The sequence below is a fragment of the Anabrus simplex genome, chromosome 1 (genome assembly GCF_040414725.1).
Source record: "Anabrus simplex isolate iqAnaSimp1 chromosome 1, ASM4041472v1, whole genome shotgun sequence".
Lineage (NCBI taxonomy): Eukaryota > Metazoa > Arthropoda > Insecta > Orthoptera > Tettigoniidae > Anabrus > Anabrus simplex.
The window spans coordinates 1,776,811,863-1,776,834,395 of NC_090265.1; the positions used below are offsets into that span (position 1 = coordinate 1,776,811,863).

Below are 22,533 nucleotides of genomic sequence, written 5' to 3' on the forward strand. Positions count from 1 at the left end.
CAAACAGCGTCTCCTAACCTAACCGTATATGTAGCCTACCATGAAAACATACTTGAAACGCATGTAGAGAAATAACCTCTACGCAAAAAATTTACATGTAAATAGCCGTAACTAGACGTGAGAAGATATGAAATACCCTCTAAAATCAGTGATGTACTCTGCCATATCTTGAGGTGTATCACATTCTTACTTAATTTCCGTATATAACATTAAAATGAAGATATCATTTACTTCAGTCTTTATTTTTAACGAGTTAACTGCTATCGGCCACGTTATTTACGCATTTAATACGAAAACGTGTTATCCTCTTTCATTTCGAATTTTCTTTAGAGAACAGCAGTTGATGGGTGTTAATCAACTCCAACATCGCCTTTGAATGTCAACGAGAGAGATCGCAAATGCACAAAGTGAGAAAACTATACCGTACCGAAGATGATCGATCGCATTTTGTTGCAAACGTTTCAGTTTTCTTATTCAAACAGCGCCACGTATCCTAACTTAACCGTACTATACGTATGATGAAAACACACTTCAAGCGCCAGTAGAGAAATTATAACTTTCTCGCTATAAATTTTCATAATAGCCTTTCCGTAATTTAACCAGACGCAACAAAATATAAACTAACCTCTGAAATCAATTAAGCACTCTGCCGTATCTCGAGGTTTTTCCCATTCTTACTTAATTGCAGTATTTAGTCTCAAAATTAAGCGGTAGTTTAGTCAGCCTTAATTTTTAACGAGTTAACAACCGTTTTCGGACACGTTATTTACGCATTTATTACGAAAATATGTTCTCTTTCATTTAGAATTTTGTTTACAGAACAGCTGTCAACGGGTATTACTAATCGACTCCGACATCGCCTTCGAATGTAGACGAGATAAATCGCTAGTGCACATAACGAGGAAACGATGCCGAAGGTAATCTATCGCATGCAATATCATCGCTGGGGTGTATAAGTATTGGTAACGGAAAAAATCGCGCGCGCTTAATCGCTCGTAATAACGGATGCGCCAGTGATAGGGTTCTCGCTGTAACCGAAGGACGATACACAGTTAATATAGGAATTTTGAAGGGACAGAAAAAAGTCGTCGCTATAACGGAGTTCTCGTTATATACCGTACTCGCTATAGCGGACTTCTACTGTATTGGTATTATAAATTTACTCATTCAAGACAAATATTTTAAATTCCCTATGGGAATCAACATCTGTATTATCTGATGGCCAGGTAGGCATCAATTTTTGGAAATGAGACATAGCGCTCAAAGTGCATTGGCACTGCTGGTGGCTTCAAGTAGCCTATGCAGTGGCCTCCACGGTATGCACTAGCCTTGCGTCTTGGGTGATGTGCTAAGTCCCAACTGATGAGCCTAACTTAGCACACGAGGGCGAAACGCAGGCAACCAAGAATGAGTTAGCTGGAAAATTTATAATGTCCAATAATGGATCATTATATTGGTATTATGACCTTTACTGGGCGAGTTGGCCGTGCGCGTAGAGGCGCGCGGCTGTGAGCTTGCATCCGGGAGATCGTGGGTTCGAGCCCCACTTTCGGCAGCCCTGAAGATGGTTTTCCGTGGTTTCCCATTTTCACACCAGGCAAATGCCTGCCACTTCCTTCCAACTCCTAGGCCTTTCCTATCCCATCGTCGCCATAAGACCTATCTGTGTCAGTGCGACGTAAAGCAACTGAGTGACCTTAGTCATAGAGCACTGCTTTCTGAGCTCAAGTTACTAGGTTTCATCCAGGCTCAGTCCGCTGGTTCTTGAAGGTCCTCAGATATGCCAGCCTCACAGTGCTAGGTTTCCTGTCACCTTGGCTTTCCCAAAAAGAATTTTTTAAATGCAGAAGTAGTTAGTGGGACGTGAAATTAATAAAATGATTCATTGGATGTGGACATCCACTTTCATTGGAGAGGCCATGTTTGAGCGATTTTAAGTCTTTCTGTGTGGAGAGGAAAAAAGAAAAAAAAACACAAGAAAACTTCTTCTGCAGATGGTAAGAGTCATTATACTCGGAACAAATGCAGGAGGAGAAAACGGCACCTATTAAGTTATACATATCTACATATACAAACCTCAGTGTATGTATGTATTGGCGTCCCATTATAACTTGAGAACTACTGGGCAGATTCTTATGTGGTTTGTTACTGTTGCCTAGAGGATTTCCCAAGGAAGGTTCAACGTATTTTAACACGTTAAGTGTCAGACAAAAATTCATGGGATTGCCGTCTAGTGCCATGAGCTAATAACATTGAGTTACTCCCTGGTGCCAAAACTTTCACAGGCTTAACCAGGCAAGTGATCGCTGAAATGAGGATACATTTGTGACATATTAGATTAACTTATGTATATTAGGTCAAATATTGCGACCCCGTATGAGGTTTTATCGGTAATTACAAATTGTACACATACGTGCGCCTCCATATGGGGTCGCACTTACACAGTTGTTTATGTTCCGACGCATGGCCATACTTAGCTTCTCCTTTGCAGGGACACGTTATATGTTGTCGATTATGATAGACATATTAGCTTGTATTATACATTTATTGAACGAATCAACGACTTCCCGCAGTAACGGGATAGAGAATGTTTTATCATATAAACATATAGCGGTGATACGGATTTTTTAAAATATTGAGGTCTGAAGAGGTAAGATTTCAGGATGTGTACAGATCCACGTATGGTGGTGGGGTAAATATTCTTTCAATGCTGTTCATAGGAAGGTTGAACTTCTTCCAGAATTCTGTGAACAAGGCAGGTATTGTGCCACGAGCGCCAACCATTAGGCTGATAATCTCTACTTCATTCAGCTGGTATTATCTTTGCAGAACAGGATGGTGGGCACGTAAATGTTCTGCTTTTCAAGATGAACTTCAGTAGACTGGTCTATATGGTGTTCGAATCGGATGGTCTGATCGATAATGAAGCCTTCCTTGTTGTTATCTTTAAAGGCAATTATGTCAGTTTGTCTTGTACTCCCTGTTGTAGACAAACCGTGGAGTTCTTGATGTACACGGAAGATTTTGCTATGGAGTTCCTCTGCGATCTTATCTTGTGGCGACGTAAGTTTCTCAATACTTCGCTGTAGGTGCAAGAACCCAGAACGTGAGCCAGTGTTTCTTTCTCTCTGACGCATCTGCGACAGAGGTTTATGCCCTGAGTTCTGCCCGGGATAGTTCGTACTGCAGAAACATTTGATGTCATCTTGATTGCCTCTCGCCATTCGCTACAAGAAAGTCTCGGGTGATGCCTAATCCAATTATTGGCTGGAGCGTATTCTTTATATAACTCTGCACCGATCCCCTTCTGAGGCAAAGAGTACCAAGTTGTCATTTTACGACTTTTTAGTTCTTGGCGTATTTTTCTTTGATTTGGAAGGTCACTGCCTTTATTGGAGAATCGGTTAATATCTATGATGTTGAGGGGCTGTAGACTATGCGTCGTTTCAGATGTCAGATCACGTATCTTCAAAATGTAGCTATTGCTGGCTCGGTGAAGGGCGTTGCATGCGCTTATTTGTTGCAGATGTACTTCCCAAGTTGCTTTGAAAAGGCTGAGGCCTTTGAATCATAAATCAGAATACAGAGCACTATCGTTTGTATCCGTGGGTAATTGCAAAATTTGAGTTAGGGAGCTCTTTACCATTTTGTCACCGGTTTTCTGGAAGCTAAGCGGTACTTGTCTAATTTTGGCGGTCTGAAAAGCATATACGAGAGTAGGGCTGACTGCTTTGTTCAAAATAATGAACTTTTGATCTGCCTTTAACAAAGGTGAGGCTGTAAGCACATCTAACTTCTTGTGCAAGGTTTTTAGAGAAGAGTTTGCGTCAAAGGCATGGGTGCCCATATGGAACTTTGTAGGGTGGGGTCTAGACCTGGGATTTGTAGTACTTTTAATATTTTGGAAGATGAATGGCGACTTGTATTCTGCGGTAGAATAACACCCACAGTATTCCCTACCTGGGTGTGGAGGGCGGTACTACCACATCCAAGTAATACCAACTTTTAAATCATTTTATTGAAAGAAAGACACCTGACTACATTAGATTTTTGCTTTCCCTGAGAGCTAGGGGAGGGCCGCGGCCCCGCATTGTCTCCGGGCATGGGCGCCCATGATCAAAGGTGAGTGTTTCGTTAAAAGTGATGCCGAGATATCGAATTTCTTCTCTTTCTTTCATAGTACTGATCTTAAAATTGTCATGAATATCAAGCACTCTGTCCATGAGTTTCCCCTTTTCAATCCATATGCCCACACATTTATTGGCATTTATTTATCTGTAGACCGATTTCCTGGAACGAAGTGATAGCGATGCGTGTCAAGTTAAGAGCTGCTTCCTTGATTTTGCCAACAATGACTGTGTCGTCGGCGAAACCTATAATACTAAGAGGGGGCAATTCTGCAGAAACTGATTTGCCATATGCTTGTAGTAGGTTTTGTTCTGTTATCTCATCAAAAATGGAATCTGTGGTCTGGTTATAGAATGCTGGCAATAGTGGTGATCCCTGCATAAGTCCTCTTAGCAAGTGAATTGGCTTCGTTTTACCTTTGGTAGTTTTGATCTGTGTTGTATTGTTAGTCTGTAGATTGATGATTAGTTCCTTCAGTTTAGATGAAATTGGCTCGGCAGCTAGTGTTAGATTTAGGTGCTGATGTCCGATGTTGTCGAAGGCTTTGGATATGTCTAAAAAAATCATGCTAACGTCTTGCTTATCTGTCTTTGCTGTCTTGAGGAGTCCTCTGAGAATGGAAGTAAAAATGAAATGGCGTATGGCTTTTAGTGCCGGGAGTGTCCGAGGACATGTTCGGCTCGCCAGGTGCAGGTCTTTTGAATTGACACCGTAGGCGACCTGCACGTCGTGATGAGGATGAAATGCTGACGAAGACAACACATACACCCAGCCCCTGTGCCAGCGAAATTAACCAATGATGGTGAAAATTCCCGACCCTACCGGGAATCGAACCCGGAACCCCTGTGACCAAAGGCCAGCACGCTAACCATTTAGCCATGGAGCCAGACAGAATGGAAGTATTTATAAGGCATCCTGGCTGGTCGTTAAAGCCTCTTTGGTGTTCACTGAAAGTTACAAAGGAGCGCAAATGCTGATCCAATACCCTTTCAATGACACGTCTAACTACCGAACAGATCGTTACCGGTCTCCAGTTTGACAGACATTCGACATCGCCTTTCTTATGTATCAACACGGTTCTAGCACTCTATAGACTCTGGGCTATTTTTCCTGTTGAAAGCATTCGAGTCGCAATGATTGTTGTGATTTCAGATACTGTGTCTTCCCTGATGACACGTACTAAGACACGGTCGGGACCAGGAGCGGTATCTACTGTGATTCAACATGTTGTTGCGGAGATTTCTTCTTTTGTGATTCTGGGCCTGTACATTTCATCTAGCTCCACACGGTTTATGTCACTGATTTTGGAGCTGTAATCATGCCTTATATTGGAATTTTCAATGGATAATAGATCGGAGTAAGTGGCAGATATTTTGGAAATATCAACGTTGCAGGATTCGGATTTTGTATTCGGTACCCTCCGCACGGCTTTCCTTCGTTGATTGTAGAACTGAAACTGAGTGAGCTGATAGTCATATTTACATTTTTTTTCTTGGCGTTCTCTCTTGGTCCCACGTTGTGGATTCGAGGACTTGCTATATGTTTTACCTTGATGTCCGAGACGTTGTTTCCTTCTGGCTTCGTAATATTTCGTAGCAGGGTGTTTTGGACCAGGTAAGATATGGATAGAGTTACTCAGAAATTCCGATAACTCCCACACGAGTGTGTCGAAATCAGAATCGTTTACACTGGAGAACTGAATGAATTTGTTCTTCCATTCCTTTAATTCTGACTGGAAAGTAGTCTCCTCTTGAAAAGGATATTGATGCTGATTGGGATATGCATTGACTGAAATTGGTTAACAATGTAGTTCAATGTATTTGTGGATGAGAGTGACTAATGTGAATGTTTACACCTCTTGTTCCTTGAAAATATCCACCGCAGTGAGGGTATTGGGTTCTTTGTGTATCGGAATTATCTTATGGTCTATTCACAGTCTCCTCGGTTTGTTCATCCTGTACATCTTCCAGTTATTATTATCTTAGCATTTAAATACAGCATGTTCGTATACAAATTCTTCTTTCAGTAAATCGTGCCTTAGGCAGTTATCTACTGGTTGTCCTCCATTTCTCTCTGTCCTGAGCATCTTCCTTCACATTTGCTTGTAACTTCTTCCTATCTTCACATCTGTCAGCATTCCAAACTTTCTTCGTACTCTCCCTCTTTTCCTTTGAACTTTTCCCTCCATGATTCCCTGTCGTGGACAATTTCTACATAATATGTGACCAATCCAAGATGTTTTCCTCTCCTTCCCTGCTCAGCACCTCCTCATTTCTTACTCTATTGGTTCATTTCACTTTCTCCATAACCACATTTCAAAACTTTCTAAATATTTTTGTTCTTTCTGTCTTGACAGTCCACGTTTCAGAACCATAAGACATCACACCCACACAAAACATTTGGCGAATCTCTTCCTAAGTTTGATAGGTGTGCTTCTAGCTGTCAGCAAACCTTTCACTCTCCGAAAAGCCTCTTTTGCATGGATATTCTGTGTATCACTTGCTCAGTACAACTTCTGCTGGAAGTTATCAAGCTTCCCAAATACTGGAATGATTGAACCTGTTCTAATACTATTCCATCTATTGATATATTAATTGTGTCGTCTCCTTTTCCTATTTTCATCACTTTGGTCTTGCCAATGTTCAGTTTCATTCCAAATTCTTTATCCACATTTACAATATTCTCTATCATTACCTGGAGCTCTTCTTCTTGCCTTTCTGCTAGCACAGGCAAGTCATCAGCGTATTTGATCATTTTTTTCTTTCTCCTCCCACTACAAGTCCTTTTGATTTTTCCAAGGCCTTATTGATTAGTTTTTCAGCATACATATTGAAAAGTGTCAGTGACATACAACAACCCTGTCTCACCACTCTTCCAGTACGGTCTCTACAGTTTGATCGTCTTCTACTTGAACTACCACTTTCTGGCACAAATACAGTTGCTTTATCAACTTTCTCTTTTTCCAATCTATACCAGTATCCTTCAGAATCTTCATCTGCATTTACTTTAAAAAACCTTTCTGACATCATCTGCAGACACCCAATTGCATCTCTGGTCCCTCTTCCTTTCCTGAATCCAAACTGATTTTCTCCTGTATTCTCCTCTATTTTCTTTTCCATTCTTCTTAGCACTATTCTGGTCACAGCCTTGGTGATATGACATTTAAAACTAATTGTCCTATTGATTGGCGTTGTATTTCTTTGGTAAAGAAACCAATATGGTCTTAAGGAGATCTTCAGGCCAGATACCTGTCATATATTCTATTGATCAGAGTTGTAATTCTAACTATTCCACCCTTCCCTAAGGCCTTCAGTGCCTCAGACAGTATTTGATCACAGCCCATCCTTATGGTCCTGGATCACTTTCTCTACTTTATTACTACAATTTACATTGAGTTGAGCATTGCATTAAAACACAACACTATCACATAGAAAATTACACACAATTCACAAAATGTTGGAGTCTATTCTTGAAGCATCTTCCAGTTTTGGGAAAAGGCTCTAAGACAGCTGCAGTTAATGCATTCCAATGGTAATTCCCTGATTTACAAATGAATATTTACTATAGGTAGTTTTCTGCTATCCCTAAACCCAGACCATCAGAGTTTTGAACATGCGTTAGTGATATTGGATGAATGGACCAGTGATGGTACTGAGTGCATACAAAGTGACCACAGCTCAAGTTCAGACTTACAGATGATCTTCAAATTAAACTATGTTTTAGCTTTCGATTGAGGTGAATGGAGTTATGAGTAGGATCTATTTTAATTTTTCAAGTGTCTGCATGAACGACCATGTGAAAAACATTACGGAAGTACCTAAAATGTAAGATCTGCTGGTTTTCACATAATTATATTTTTGAATAAATCATTTCATAATTTCATTGTTGGAATCTCTGTTGATATTGCGATTACACAGTTAGAAATGTTTTGTGTGTCTTTAAGTAGTTCATTAGAATATTTTTGACATACTTTCTTGAAGTAGACATTAGCTACATGATAATTCAAAAACTTATTAATAACTACCTTACGGAGTTATTTCTTAGTGAAATTCCGACAAATGAATAATAACATAACACAGCATTGTTAGTCTAATATCATTTTTCAGAAACTGAAGACCTTTTCCGCCTTAAACATGTGCGGTCCCTCGGACCTCACAATGCTGGTTAAGTGTCACGATTCTTGCTGAGGTTTAACTTGAAGCCATGATCACTGATTAACAAAATTACTGATTTTTCAAAGCAGGCAAGTTTACTGCTTTGCTACTTGTCTTAAATAATAATTTTAATATTTTCAAGTCTTCAGCTTAGTAATAACTTGTTGCGGCCAATGTCCAATATTCGGGAGATAGTGGGTTCGAACCCCACTGTTGGCAGCCCTGAAGATGGTTTTCCATGGTTTACCATTTTCACACCTTAATTAAGGCCACGGCCACTTCCTTCCCACTCTTAGCTCCTTCCTGTTCCATTGTCGCCATAAGACCTATCTGTGTCGGTGCAACGTAAAGCCACTAGCAAAGAAAAAGTAATAACTTGTTCTCTTTTCTAGAGTTAAGCTGCCACAACTCCATACTATTAAAACTATGCCTTCAGCAATGGCATATTTTTTCAGATTTGTAACTCTACATTTTGTCATCATTATTTTTCAGTGATTCTGGAGAAAACGATTCGTATTCCACGTTCCCTATCTGTCAAAGCTGCATCTGTGCTCAAGGGATTCCTCAACAAGAACCCCGCAGACCGGTTAGGCTGTCATCGTGAGACTGGATTCCTCGACATTGCCAACCATCCCTTCTTCAAGAGTATTGACTGGGAACTGGTAAGCATGCAGACTTTCTTTCTGTCAAAATATCTTTTTTTTTAATTTTTATAAACAGTAAACTTTGTATCATTCTTTCATGATAGACTAGTATTTATATGTACTTCTTCTGACTATGTAGTTCATAAAATATGTGCAGATATTAACTCAGCTTATCTTCCTTACAGCTTAATTGCAGAAGGCTCCTATCATCATGGAATTGTACATTTTAATGATTTTTCATTAAATTCGTTTTTTTCTGATAACAATTTGCAGGCTTACTCGAGATCCTATTCTAAGAGTTTAAATCGAATATATTAATCATATGAGGGGCTCAGAACCATAGTGGATCAAATCCATCTGACATTGGTTTTTTTTTTTTGCTATGGGCTTTACGTCGCACAGACACAGATAGGTCGTATGGCGACAATGGGATAGGAAAGGCCTAGGAGTTGGAAGGAAGCGGCCGTGGCCTTAATTAAAGGTACAGCCCCAGCATTTGCCTGGTGTGAAAATGGGAAACCACGGAAAACCATTTTCAGGGCTGCCGATAGTGGGATTCGAACCTACTATCTCTGACAATGTTTGATGAAATGAAGCCTACATTTGAAATAAATAATTCCTCTATATTGATTTTTTTTAAATCATGATTTTGGGAGGTTTCATAGTCGACTATAGGTAGACATAATGTTAGGACAATATCAATCTGTGGACCCTAAATGTTCTGCATATTGATTAGAGAGGTCAAGTTCCATTGTTACACACATCATTCATCATTATAGGTAATCACTCGCTGATGGGTATTGCATTTGTCTTCCACGTGTGTGAATGTTGCTGATATTATTATTATTATTATTATTATTATTATTATTATTATTATTATTATTATTATTATTATTATTATTATTATTATTATTATTTCTTCGTTATGCCCGACTAAGTAGTGTGACTGAACTTATTTAGCTGATTTCATTGCCTTTTTCTTCTCCCTAAATCTCTTCTCGCTATGGCTTTTTTTTGCAACCTTCTACCATGTTTTGTTGGTAGTAGTGCTTGGATTGTGTGTAAAGTGATGATTGTCGGCTAATTTCCTGAAATTATATCTGTCTAACACAATGTCATATGTGATGCCTATTTCCTGAAGGTCATAAGTCTCACAAAAGTTGATTAATCTTTCTCCATTTTTATTGGTTCTTTTATGGGCTGGGTAGAGTCCTATGGTGGCTTTGCTTTGTACTTCTTTTCTTTGCCTATTTGTGCATTGAATTCTCCCATCAGAATTTTGACATGATGTTCAGAAATCTGGACTACTGTTTCTTCTAGTAGGACCCAGAATTCTTGCACCTTTTCTGGGTCCTTTTGGTTGTAATTATTTGTAGGTGCATGAGCATTGATTGGTGAATATGCTTTATTTCCTGACTTACATTTTTTTAGAGGGAGATGTGATATTTTTTCTTACTGCAAACCTAGTGCCAAATTGCAATGATGTGTTAAGGATTGGAATTGCTGATTTACCTTTGTATATTCTGTAGTTGCCTGACTCCACAGATTAAGAAAGAAGGAAAGAAAGAACTCCCTGTAATTACCTCTGTTATCAGATTCTTTAGTTTGATGATATAGATGTTGATTCCCAAAGGGAACCTGAAATATTTGTCCTGAATGAGTAAACTTACAATACCAATATAAATGGTCCGTTATTGGACATAATAAATTTTTCAACTAACTAATTCCTGGTTGCCAGTGTTTTGCCCCAGTGTGCTAAGTTGGGCTCATCTGTTGGCAAATAGCACACCCACCAAGATGCATGGCTAGTGTCTACCATGGAGGCCACTGCGTGGCCACTTGGAGCCACCAGCAGTGCCAATGCACTATGAGAGACTTTCTCTCATTACCAAAAATTGATGCCTGCCTGGCCATCAGATGATATAGATGTTGATTTCCAAAGGGAACCTGAAATATTTGTCCTGAGGACAGGTTCCCTTTGGGAATCAACATATATATATATATATATATATATGATTTTTCAGTTTCTCGATGACTACTGAAAGGTAATCCAGTATCTATTAAATAACTGTTATTTTTACTAGCTCATTACGCTCGTTAATTTTCTTTCTGTGAGCTGTACTCTATTCTGGACCCCCCAAACTGAATCATATCGGCAACAGCGGCGATGTGTGCTTGAGACACCTCATGGTGTCTCTTTAAAACTCAAACTATATAAATTGTCCTCACCATTTTTATTCCAAGCATCCTTTGCTGAGGAAAGTGGAACACACGGCCAACAATACAGTTTTATGCACAATCACGTAACCAATCCAGATCTGTGTACCACGAGTCATGAAAATATCGTAGTGTTCTTTTCGATTCCTTGACTAAATTTTTAAAAGAAGCCGTGGGTCTACCTTTTTCAATTATGTTTTTCTTTTCTTCAAAAGTTCTTAACGAAAATGGCGTGTTTATTATGCTTTCTATTATACATGAATATTGTGGGCCCATGAACTCACTTATTTTTGAGGTGGAAGTGACAGCACTCATTTTAATGTTTAATGCATTGTGCAGTTCTATAGGCTATCCTTACCTAACATAAATTCACACTAACAAGAAAAGTCACATTGTATTATAATAGAAAACAATAACAACAAAATAATGTACTGTTGAGCTCGGCGGAAAGAACGGACAGTACAGCTCAGCACTGACGCTATAAGCTTTTGTTTTCACTTTCCATTGTCGTAACACGACCGGAGAACATTGCAGGATACATCTATGTGTCGAGGGGAAAGGGGCCTTGCTTGGTGCAGGTGCAGTAATACTCGTCTAGCTGTTAGAAGAGATTCAAAGCGTAACCACTTTACGGAGTGGTAACAGTCTCTCGCTCAGCTTTGACGGTGACGATCTACTGCAGTAGAGTTCTCGCGGAACGTCCAGGTGAAGAAACAAGAATACTGAATATTAGTATTAAAAGAATATTAAATTTTTATATTTTCAAACTGTTACCAGTGGTAACAATGGATACTAGCACACTTCCCCACTGGGTAATATTAAAATACTAAATTTGTGTTACCCTACTTAAGAAGGAGCAGTTTCGATTGCTGCCTGAAAGCCCAGTGACTATATGGTGCTCTGAGGGAAGTGCCGAAAACTTGTTCCGTGTTACACTCGAAAAAGTAATAAAAGTAAACATCTAACCCTGGACATAATGTAGACGTTTTGCAAGTATGAACATTTGATGAAACTCGTTCCGTCTTCAAGTAGAGCTCTCGAAACGGGCCCTCTCTGCTTTATGATTTCCGAGGAATCTCTAAACAACACCACCCGAATGCGATGCTAAGATGGTCCCGTATGCAAGTTTATTGCCGATCACTTTTCCAGTACAGTACTTCCTCAAATTACCGTAATGATGGGACGTTAACACCAAGATCCGTAAGTATGCCGTAGCCATCCTTTCGTGAGATGCAGTTTCTGAAAAAATGCGTGATTGAGGATTTAGCATTGATGGGACTGAAATTTCTGGACAGTCGATCTGGGAAGTCGTTTCTTTGAGGAATGGATAATGCAGGATTTTTACAACATGATTTAATTAGGGTGCTCGCGGGACCACATAATTTGAATGAATAATATGGGAAAAAACAGTTTCCGGGAACACATAATCGAGGTTCTACTGTACTCGTCAAGGGTTGAGAATCTGTTCAGTTTTGAAATTTAAAAATGTGAACATCCATTGGGAGTATAAGTTTCTTTGCATCATTCCTTGTACACTGTAGGCTAGGGTTAGCAGGATCATAGTCATTTTGTCTTTAACCCTGGAGAGGGCGCGTAAAAATAACTCCGTGAGGAAGCGCGCACTGTGTTTTAGACCGGGTCTGGAAAAACTGGCACAAATTAAGGAAAAACTATTTTTAATGTTACAAAAATAGTAAATAACTTCGAACCAACTTGTAAATAATGTCAAAAGGTGTTTTAACAATACAAAAATTGGATGTTTAACAATTTACATCCATTCTGCATCATCACTTGATTCTTGACTTTCCGTACCACACCAAACACATGTCACTGCTGAGTGTTCTTTGCAGATATGTCGCTGGAATACACGGCATCTATTCTTGTTTTTTCTATTCTGTTCTTCTGTTGCAGTAGGCGTTTCTGCAGGTCTTTCTAGTTCTTGTGGAGTTGCATAAGACTATTATCTGACCGTACTCAACATTTTCTAAATTTGCGTATCTCATAAAATTCACTATTTCAACACAGCTAAGCAGGACATTTTATTGCATGTTTCACGGAATATATCCCATTCAGCAGAGCTGTATACAGTCAAGAATATTCTGCTTATATTTTTTAGAAGTTTTGAGCTCTGGACAAAAACTGGATCACTGAATAACCACACTGTGGGAAGTTGCGCAGAATCAAAACAGGGCTGGAGGACAGCTGCACCTGGAATTTAAACTTGAAAAGCCAAGATTGTCTGACAGGTGTCGTGTCTATACCATGCATGGCTATAATATCAGATAATTAAAAAAGTGGCTGATGTCTTGAATGTAAGTCCTCTTTGGGTCCTTTTGCTACTCTTTGTAGACATGCAGTGTTACATGTAGCTGGCGATGGTCTCATAGAAACTTAATGGCATATGCCTTAGAAAAATCAAACAATTAAAAAAAAGCCATGATTTAATATTTAGTCTGTATTCCTCCCACTCATTCATATCATGCAGTCAAGTGGGCAGGGAATGAATTAGTCTTTTCAAATAATGACTGTTCTCAACCATGGCATTCCAGGCATCCTAAGTGAGCTTCCAAAAATCATCAGGACGTTTTGGAAGGGGATTGGGCCTTTCTTTTTTGTGTTTGCTTCTTTTCTTTTACCTACAAATTCTCAGTTGTTTCAGTTCCAGAAAGCAATGAGGCCAAGCTCTCAATTCTGTACACTCTCTTCTCGCAATCCAGTTTTGAATCAATGGGGTTGTATGGACTGGATGCTTATCCTGCTGAAAGATGAAGAATTCCATTGGAATACAAAAACCTAGCATGTCTAATGTTCCAGCAACTGTTTATATTCATGCTGGTTAAATTTTCTGCAAATGTGATGGACTTCTGCAACTCCATGATGAGATATCCACTCCAACATGAGACACACTCAACTAGTGCAGGGTTCAATAAAATTCAAACATGTTTCGACTCGTTTGAGCCATCTTCAGTGAAATAAAGGGGGGGATTAAAGTAATCTACATAATATAAGCTAAAAATGTGCTAAAAACACAATGAAGGAACAAATGAAAAACAAAAGTGACAGACGGAAATAAAAACAATAACAATATACAATATTTACATCACTAGATGGAGCAATAAATAACTCACTCAGACAAATTCAGTGAACAAAGGGCTAATATAAAACTTAATTGAATGCAAAAAATGTGCAAAAGCTAATAAAATAAAATAAAAGATAACAGACGGAAAAAAACAGTAAGTGCTAATAGTGAGCTTCCGAACCTCTTGCACTAAAATTTTTTAGTTTGATAATTCAAAACAGAACAAAATCAAAGTGTTGAAAATTCAGGTCTTCATGGAATGGTGTTTCTACAAAGGTTCAAAGAGCTGGGAGTGGTAGAATGAAAATTTTATCACCACAACATGATGCCAGATTTACTGACAATAAATTCATGCTATCAGGACACTCCTTTCTTCCAATTATAATTTGTCTCCATCTCCAAGCTGTCCTTTCTGAAATGTGAAAATGCATAGCTGCTTTGGATGCCGAAAAACTAAGTTCAGTCACAGCCTGTATTACACTTTCTTCCATTCCTTGACCACTTTGTGGAGCCAAGTCAAACAATCAACTGCAAAATCTCGGGCAGAAATGGCACCGTTAGTTATCTCATAGAGTGTTAGCCTCTACCTGGATCTGAAAATAATGGCAAAGTATTCACAATGATACAAATGAGCTGCTGAGAGCCAAAGTGGTCAAAGTCAAGAAATGTCAGTTTTTTTAGTAATACCACTCAGTGCACTTATAACGCATGAAAATTTATTGTGAAGAAGTGGTATAATGATAACTCCCATGGGAGATGCTTGAGAATGCTAGATGCATTCTTCCCATCATGCCAGAGTGGAGCACATTTACAGGGATAGTGGTATAAGTCAAGCATCACGGCCACGTGCTTGTGTTGTTCTGTGTTCATTATTGTTGTTATTTAGGTTCTAAAATGAAAAAGTCCTTGTAACTGTGCTAGTAAGTATCGGTATTGTTTTCTTTATTTAGATTTTTAATATTCAGGTGTTATTAAAGTTATTGCCATCAGAAGGCTCCCAAGAAGTAGGTTCCTGCCTTCTAAAGCATGTTGAACTCCATGCCCATGATGCTCATCATGTGATAGCATACAGTGACTCAGCAACTGGTCAAAATCGGAATTCCAAACTTGTACTAATGTGGATAGAGATTGTAAAGAAATCAAGAAATGAAATCCAAGTAGTTGACCATAAGTTCATGCTATCAGGACACTCCTTTCTTCCAAATGATCAGGATTTCAGAGTTATCAAGAGAAAATCAAGAACTGCTCAAATTTTCACTCCAGATGATTGGTGTAATACCATTCAAAAGGCAAGAAGAAAACAACCCTTTGCCATTTATATAGAATGACTCTGAATGACTTTGTCTCAACAAAAAACGTAGAGAAAAGTGTAACATTTAGAAATATGAACGCGCAACGTGAAAAGTTCCGTTGGCTTCATGTTCGATGGCTTCTTTTTCAGAAAGACTCTCTTCATCTCATTGTCTACACAGAATCTCTCGATGAAGGAATCTCTTTCAAAACTTTGGACTTTGTTCCTTCACATCGTGTTCGTGGCCAACCTTGTTTGTCTGGTGTTCAGCTCATGCCTCTCAACTACGCTGTGCGACCTGTCACCGAGGCTAAGAAGAGAGACATGATGACCCCTTCAGCCATACATCCCTCTGGTACACCACACATTCTTCAATCAACTGACAACTATGAATTGGGCTGTGGAGTATGGACCTGATTGTGTCGACTCATTACAAGAGGAAGATGATGTAGATGTGAAATTGAGTAAACTGGCATCTTCCATTGTAAAGTCTGTTTAAATTTCAGCATGATAATTTAATTTTCAGAAATTTTGACATTTGGCAAAACAATTTATTTATAGTTCATGAGTGTCCGTACTGCTGAAATATTAGACCAGATTGCGTAGCTAGCATTTAACAACAGAGCTATTATTTTAACTCAATCTGTGAGAGAAAAAGTTGAAATGGAAGCCGAACGTGCAGTTTCACATCTACTGTACAACATTATGTTTCGTTAACAATTACGTTATAAATACATTGCCATATTAGAAGTTAAAACACAATCTATACATTTTCCTTTTACTCAACTTCACCAAAACATTTATCGGAAGAGTAGTACAATTCTTGATTTGTAACACTTTACCTTTTGCTATGAGTAAACTGCTGACAGGAAAAGTGGTACTCCAAATTTTAGGAACAATAAAAAGCAGTTTAAGGAACAAATAACTAAAATGTCTTTATTAGATATAATTTTAATATATCATCTGCATATTTTGTCAAATGAATCACGAATTCTTGTAAAGCCTGAATTTACATGAAACGAAACATGAAACCTTTAATTTCTCAGAATGAGAAAAAATTGACTTAGACCACTTTGGCTCTCAGCGGCTCAAATATAGATTTTTAGAATTCTTCTTCTCATTCTTCTTCTTTAGCGTTTGTCCCACCTGGACCGAGCTTGATAGCTGCAGTTGCTTAAGTGCGGCCAGTATCCAGTGTTCGGGAGATAGTGGGTTCGAACCCCACTGTCGGCAGCCCTAAAGATGGTTTTCCGTGGTTTTCCATTTCCACACCAGGCGAATGGTGGGGCTGTACCTTAATTAAGGCCACGGCCGCTTCCTTCCCTGTCCTAGCCCTTTCCTGTCCCATCATCACCCTAAGACCTTTCTATGTCGGTGCGACGTAAAGCCAATAGCGAAAAAAAGAAAAACTGTCCCACCTGGTGGCAGCGTCCACTGTGTGGATTCATTGTCTCTATTTAATTCGGTCTGGGGCCATGTCTGAATGTAGTCTTATAGCTTTCAGGTTGTTGTGCACTGTATCGGTCCATCGTTGTCTTGGTCGTCCCTTGGGCCTCTTTCCAGCAACTTCCAATATATACGGTGACTTTGCCAGTGTATTGTCTTCTGCACGCAAGACATGTCCAAACCAGCGCAGACAGTTTTCCTGCATTTTCTTCTGGATCGGTGCAACACCAAAACTTTTCCTAATATCATCGTTTGAAATATGATCCAGTCTGGTGATGCCAGGTGTCCACCTAAGCATCTTTGTGTCCATGATGCTAAGTCAACATTCTACCTCCTTCGTGGCAGACCAACACTCAGTGCTGTAGAGAGCAATGGACGGATAACAGTCCGGTAGATCTTAGATTTCAGATGGTTCTCCATCTGGCGGTTCCAGGCGACGCCCGTTGTTATTCGCCACTTCATCCAAGCTGCGTGTGTCCTTGTGTTGACCTCGTCAGTAAGTCGGCCATCGTCAGAGATTGTGGAGCCAAGATATTTAAATTTCTCTACTCGTGGTAGATTTTCACCATCAACGTGGATGTTTCCAACTTCTTGAACTTTAAAATGAATAATAGAATTACATCTAGAGCCTTATTACCTAATTTCCTGTACTATGATATATTATTTGCAGGCATAAATTCCAAAGATTTAAAAGAAAATGTACTTCATAAACTCGACCTCAGAGCTGTAAATTTTTCTGAAGACCTGCTTTGAGAGAGTAACTGTATCCACAAAATAATTGATTAATCTTTGCTTTGGTTATAAGTTAAGAACTACTGCTATTCTTCATCATCATCATCATCATCATCATCATCATCATCATCTGGAGCAGTTTCCAACCACAGGCTGGATCTGCTTGGAGCATAAGTGTCTCCATCGTTTTCTGTCCATCCACCACTTATCTTCTCTCACTCTCGTCCTGTACTCTCCTCTTGCCTCTTTGCTCTTCTTTACAGCTTTCAGCCATCTATCCCTTGGTTTTCCTCTAGGTCTCCTTCCCTTCACTCCATTTCTAACATCTTTCTTGGTATCCTCTCTTCTCCCATTCTCTTAACATGTCCATACCACTGCAGCCTTGATTTTTCTATTTTTTTTTTTTTTTTTTTTTTGCTTAACGTCACACTGACACAAATAGGTCTTATGATGATGATGGGAGAGGAAATGGCTGGAAGTGGGAAGAAAGCGGCCGTGGTCTTAATTAAGGTACAGCCCCAGCATTTGCCTGGTGTAAAAATGGGAAACCACGGAAAACCCTCTTCAGGGCTGCTGACAGTGAATACTGGATACTGGCTGCACTTAAGTGACTGCAGCTATTGAGCTTGGTTTTTCTATCTATTCCTGTAGGGGTACCTCATTTTCCATTTCCTGAACTCTCACATTTCTTACTCTGTCCATTCTTGTTAAACCTTTGAAACTTCATTTCCACTGCTTGTATTCACGTTTCTGATCCATACGTCAAAACTGGCACACAAATGAGTCTTGTAGATAATTCCTTTACATCTCTGCTACTAAAACTACAAAATAATATTGTCATAAAATAAACCCATTTGAATAGCATTATTAAATATTCAGAATATAATCTGCAAATGTATTGAATTGCATCAGTACAAAGTACAGTAAATCCCATTGTAGCTCAACAGATTCAAATCCTGATCGCTCCTTTTCATTCTCTTTCATTACATGATAATAAAAATGCAATAATATACAAAGAAGAAAAGTCCAACACTAGTACACATTTGTGTTATTTATATTGCTTAAGAATGATAACATAATAAAAATGATAACTTGTACAAGGATTGAACTTGCAACCTTTGAATCCTTAAGTGTCTATGCCATTGTTCCATGAGAAGCAGATATTGAATGACTCCTTCTTTAAACATCATACTTCACCAAAACGTGAGTACCAGGTTAATTCCTGGGGGGGCAGAGGTGGCCGTGCTTAGAGCTACTGCTCTACTCCATCAAGTGCCGAGGTTAAGGATTGTGGAAGCCTTTACCTTCCACCCTTCCAAGGGCCTTCATGGCCTGTACGGAGATAACTTTGCTTTGCTTTGTAGTACAGTATCATAGTTTATTAGCTTCATTAGCCCCATATTGATAGTTCCAACAGTTACAATTATAAAGCTGGATTTCCCAACTACGCAATACTTTTTAAATTTATTTTGATGTATTTAATACATTTTGGAGTACTGGTTTCGGCCTGTATTATAGGTTATCCTTAGCTGCTGAAAAACCTTAATTTGGTAAAATAACATACAATAATGTTAAAACACCACTTAATTAAAAAAAAATTTTTTTTTTTTTGCTATTTGCTTAATGTCGCATCGACACAGATAGGTATTATGACATCAGTGGGATAGGAAAGACTTGGGAATGGGAAGGAAGCGGCCGTGGCCTTAATTAAGTTACAACCCCAGCATTTGCCTGGTGTGAAAATGGGAAACAAAGGAAAACCATCTTCAGTGCTGGCGACAGTGGGGTTCGAACCCACTATCTCCCGGATGCAAGCTCACAGCTGCACGATCCTAACCGCGTGGCCAACTCGCTCGGTCTACTACTACTACTACTACTACTACTACTACTACTACTACTACTACTACTACTACTACTACTACGTAATTCTAAGTTTAAACATGACTTATTTCAAAGTTTAAAAGATACCATTTCTAATAAAACTTGCCTCAGTTTAGGGTTATAAAGGTCTAAAATTGTATCTAAAAGTTAATTTGTGAAGTGTCACTGGTGTGGTCTTAATGAATTGTACGTTTCTATATTAAAACTAAATATTTTGCATGTTTAAATAAAAGATGCAAACTTTGGTGAAACGAATAAAATGAATTAAAATCTTCTAATGTAGTTGATTACTGGTCAAAATCAGATTGTCTTGTGAGTTTAATGTCCAATGTTTTGGAGTACAGTAATATGGTGAGAACATTCCATTTTTACATAAATTGTTATCTGTTGGAAACTTGTAATAAGGTGTCTTGGAATAATCTCTTGTTTTATCCAGCTGGTCGCTTGCGTGCTGGTCGGGAGTGTGTTGTGTACTCAACAAAATTAAAATAAATAAAAAGGTAGTGATTAGGTGGGAAATCCAGCTTTATAATTATGATTGTTGTTTTATAGTATATGGTAATGTAATAATATGACAAGAAGGTACTAATATTATGCAGTTGTATTGTTCCAAACATAACATTTATATTATTTGATATCGCTGAAGAATGATGGCACAATATATAAATGATAACTTGAACAAGGCTCGAACTCGCAGCCTGTGAATAATTAAGTGTGCGTTATACCGCTGTTCCATGAGAAGCAGATATCAAATGACTCCTTCTTAAATAACCTAGTTAAGCGTAGTTTTCAGCGCTTCTACTGTGCATCTACAAGAGCATGCATCGTATAACAGCACTGGGATCTGAAGTGGAACATGGGATATATTGGCTGTTCAAGTGCGACCACTTTTTTGACACCTAGGTCTGATGGTCTGTATGACCTAGCATGTAGGAGATTTACATTATGCTTGGTGTGAACTTCAAGTAATCTTATTTATACTGAGTATGTAATGAAGATGTCAATGCTGACATTTTTATGTCCATCTTATTTAAATATATAAACAAAATATACTTTATGGGTAATTTTATTGCTGTGAAGCAGAGTCCACACACACACATGTAGTTTATAGCTGACTGTTTTCACTGCAGCTGTGCACTCAATGCTGATAGGTGAGTCATTAAATGGCACTCACTGCTGCCACTTACCCTTCATTGCCAGATCTGGCTGTCTTAATACAACTTTATTGCTGCAAGTTTGTAACAGCATTTATTGGCTACTCCTTCTTCAAGTCTTAATGTGTGTGAATTTCTACTCATGTAATGTGCTTTCCAAGAAAGAAGTTGTAATTTTAACTCCTATTGAAAAGAACAGGTGTAGGCACTCTACACATGTGTAAATTTCTTATGTCCTTGAGTCTGGTGGAAATAGATATTTTACATTTATATGGCAGTGGGCAGAAAATCTGAAAAGATTCACCTCCAACATGGTGCAAACAACATAGGCATCATCAACAATACGGTATATATATATATATATATATATATTTACAAGTTGCTTTATGTCGCATCAACACAGATAGGTCGTATGATGACGATGGGATAGAAAAGGGCTAGGAGTGGGAACGAAGCAGCCATCACCTTAATTAAGGTACAACCTCAGCATTTGCCTGGTGTGAAAATGGAAAACCACGGAAAACCAGCTTCAGGACCGGCGACAATGGGGTTCGAAGCCCAATCTCTCGAATGCAAGCTCACAGCTGTGTGTCCCTAACCACACGGCCAATTGCTCAGTCGACAGTATCAAATACCTACATGTAGGAAGGTATGCCTCTTCCACATCATTAACAAACTCATAATACAAATATATATTGTTTTAATAGGAGGAAAACTTTGCAAAAATTATTATATAACCAAGTTAGCTATCCGACTTGTCGGCTGAATGGTCAGCGTACTGGTCATCACTTCAGAGGTCCCAGGTTCGATTCCCAGCCGGGACGAGGATTTTAACCTTCATTGGTTAATTTGAATGGCTCAGGGGCTGGGTGTTTGTGCTGTCCTCAACATCCCTGCAACTCACACACCATACATAACACTATCCTCCACCACAATAACATATAGTTTCCTACACGTGGCAAGTGCCGCCCATCAGAGGGTCTGCCTTACAAGGGCTGCACCCTGCTAGAAATAGCCACACAAAATTATTATAGCTTTCAGTACGGAAACCATGAATTTTATATCTAGTGGCTCAAAATAGAATACAAGCAGCATTACAACTCTACCAATATGTACTCGGTGGCGTGGCAAATGCAATACCTGCCAAAATAAACATTCGGGCCCCCTCGAATAAAATGTAAAACCCATGAATAACTAATATAAATTTGATCCCAACAGGTAAAAATTTTGTTTAATAGATTTTTATTTGACTGCCCCCATAGTTTAAGCCACTGAAATGCCAAATGCCAACAATACACCACTGGCAATTGTTCCTCTATGTCAGATTATAAAACAAACTATTTCGACTGATTCTACAAAAACACCCTTACTATTTCTGTGTGGTTTTTTTTTTTTTTTGCGAGGACCGGGCAAGTTGGCCGTGCGGTTAGGGGCTCACAGCTGTGAACTTGCATCTGGGAGATAGTGGGTCGACTCCCACTGTCGGCAGCCCTGAATATGGTTTTCCGTACTTTCCCACTTTCACACCAGGTAAATGCTGGGGCTGTACCTTAATTAAGGTGACGGTTGCTTCTTTTCCACTCCTAGCCCTTTCCTATCCCATCGTTGCCGTAACACCTATCTGTTGATAAAGATGTTGATGGTTCCCATAGTGAACCTGAGATATTTGTCCCGAATGAGTAAATTTATAATACCAATATAGTTGGTATGTTATTGGACATTATAAATTTTCCAGCTATATTGGTATTACACCTATCTGTGACAGTGCAACTTAAAGCCAATTCTTAAAAAAAAAATTGCGAGGAGT

At 38.9% G+C, this 22,533-nt stretch overlaps 1 protein-coding gene across 2 annotated transcripts in view; it reads left to right on the top strand.

The window, feature by feature from the left end:
* Positions 1–22,533, top strand: part of aPKC (protein kinase C iota type) — a 551,572-nt gene that overhangs the window by 264,055 nt on the left and 264,984 nt on the right. For both annotated transcript variants that reach the window (XM_067138622.2, XM_068225692.1), the window contains exon 11: positions 8,775–8,944. In XM_067138622.2, coding sequence (XP_066994723.2) covers positions 8,775–8,944 — 170 coding nt within the window. The remainder of the gene's footprint in view (positions 1–8,774; positions 8,945–22,533) is intronic.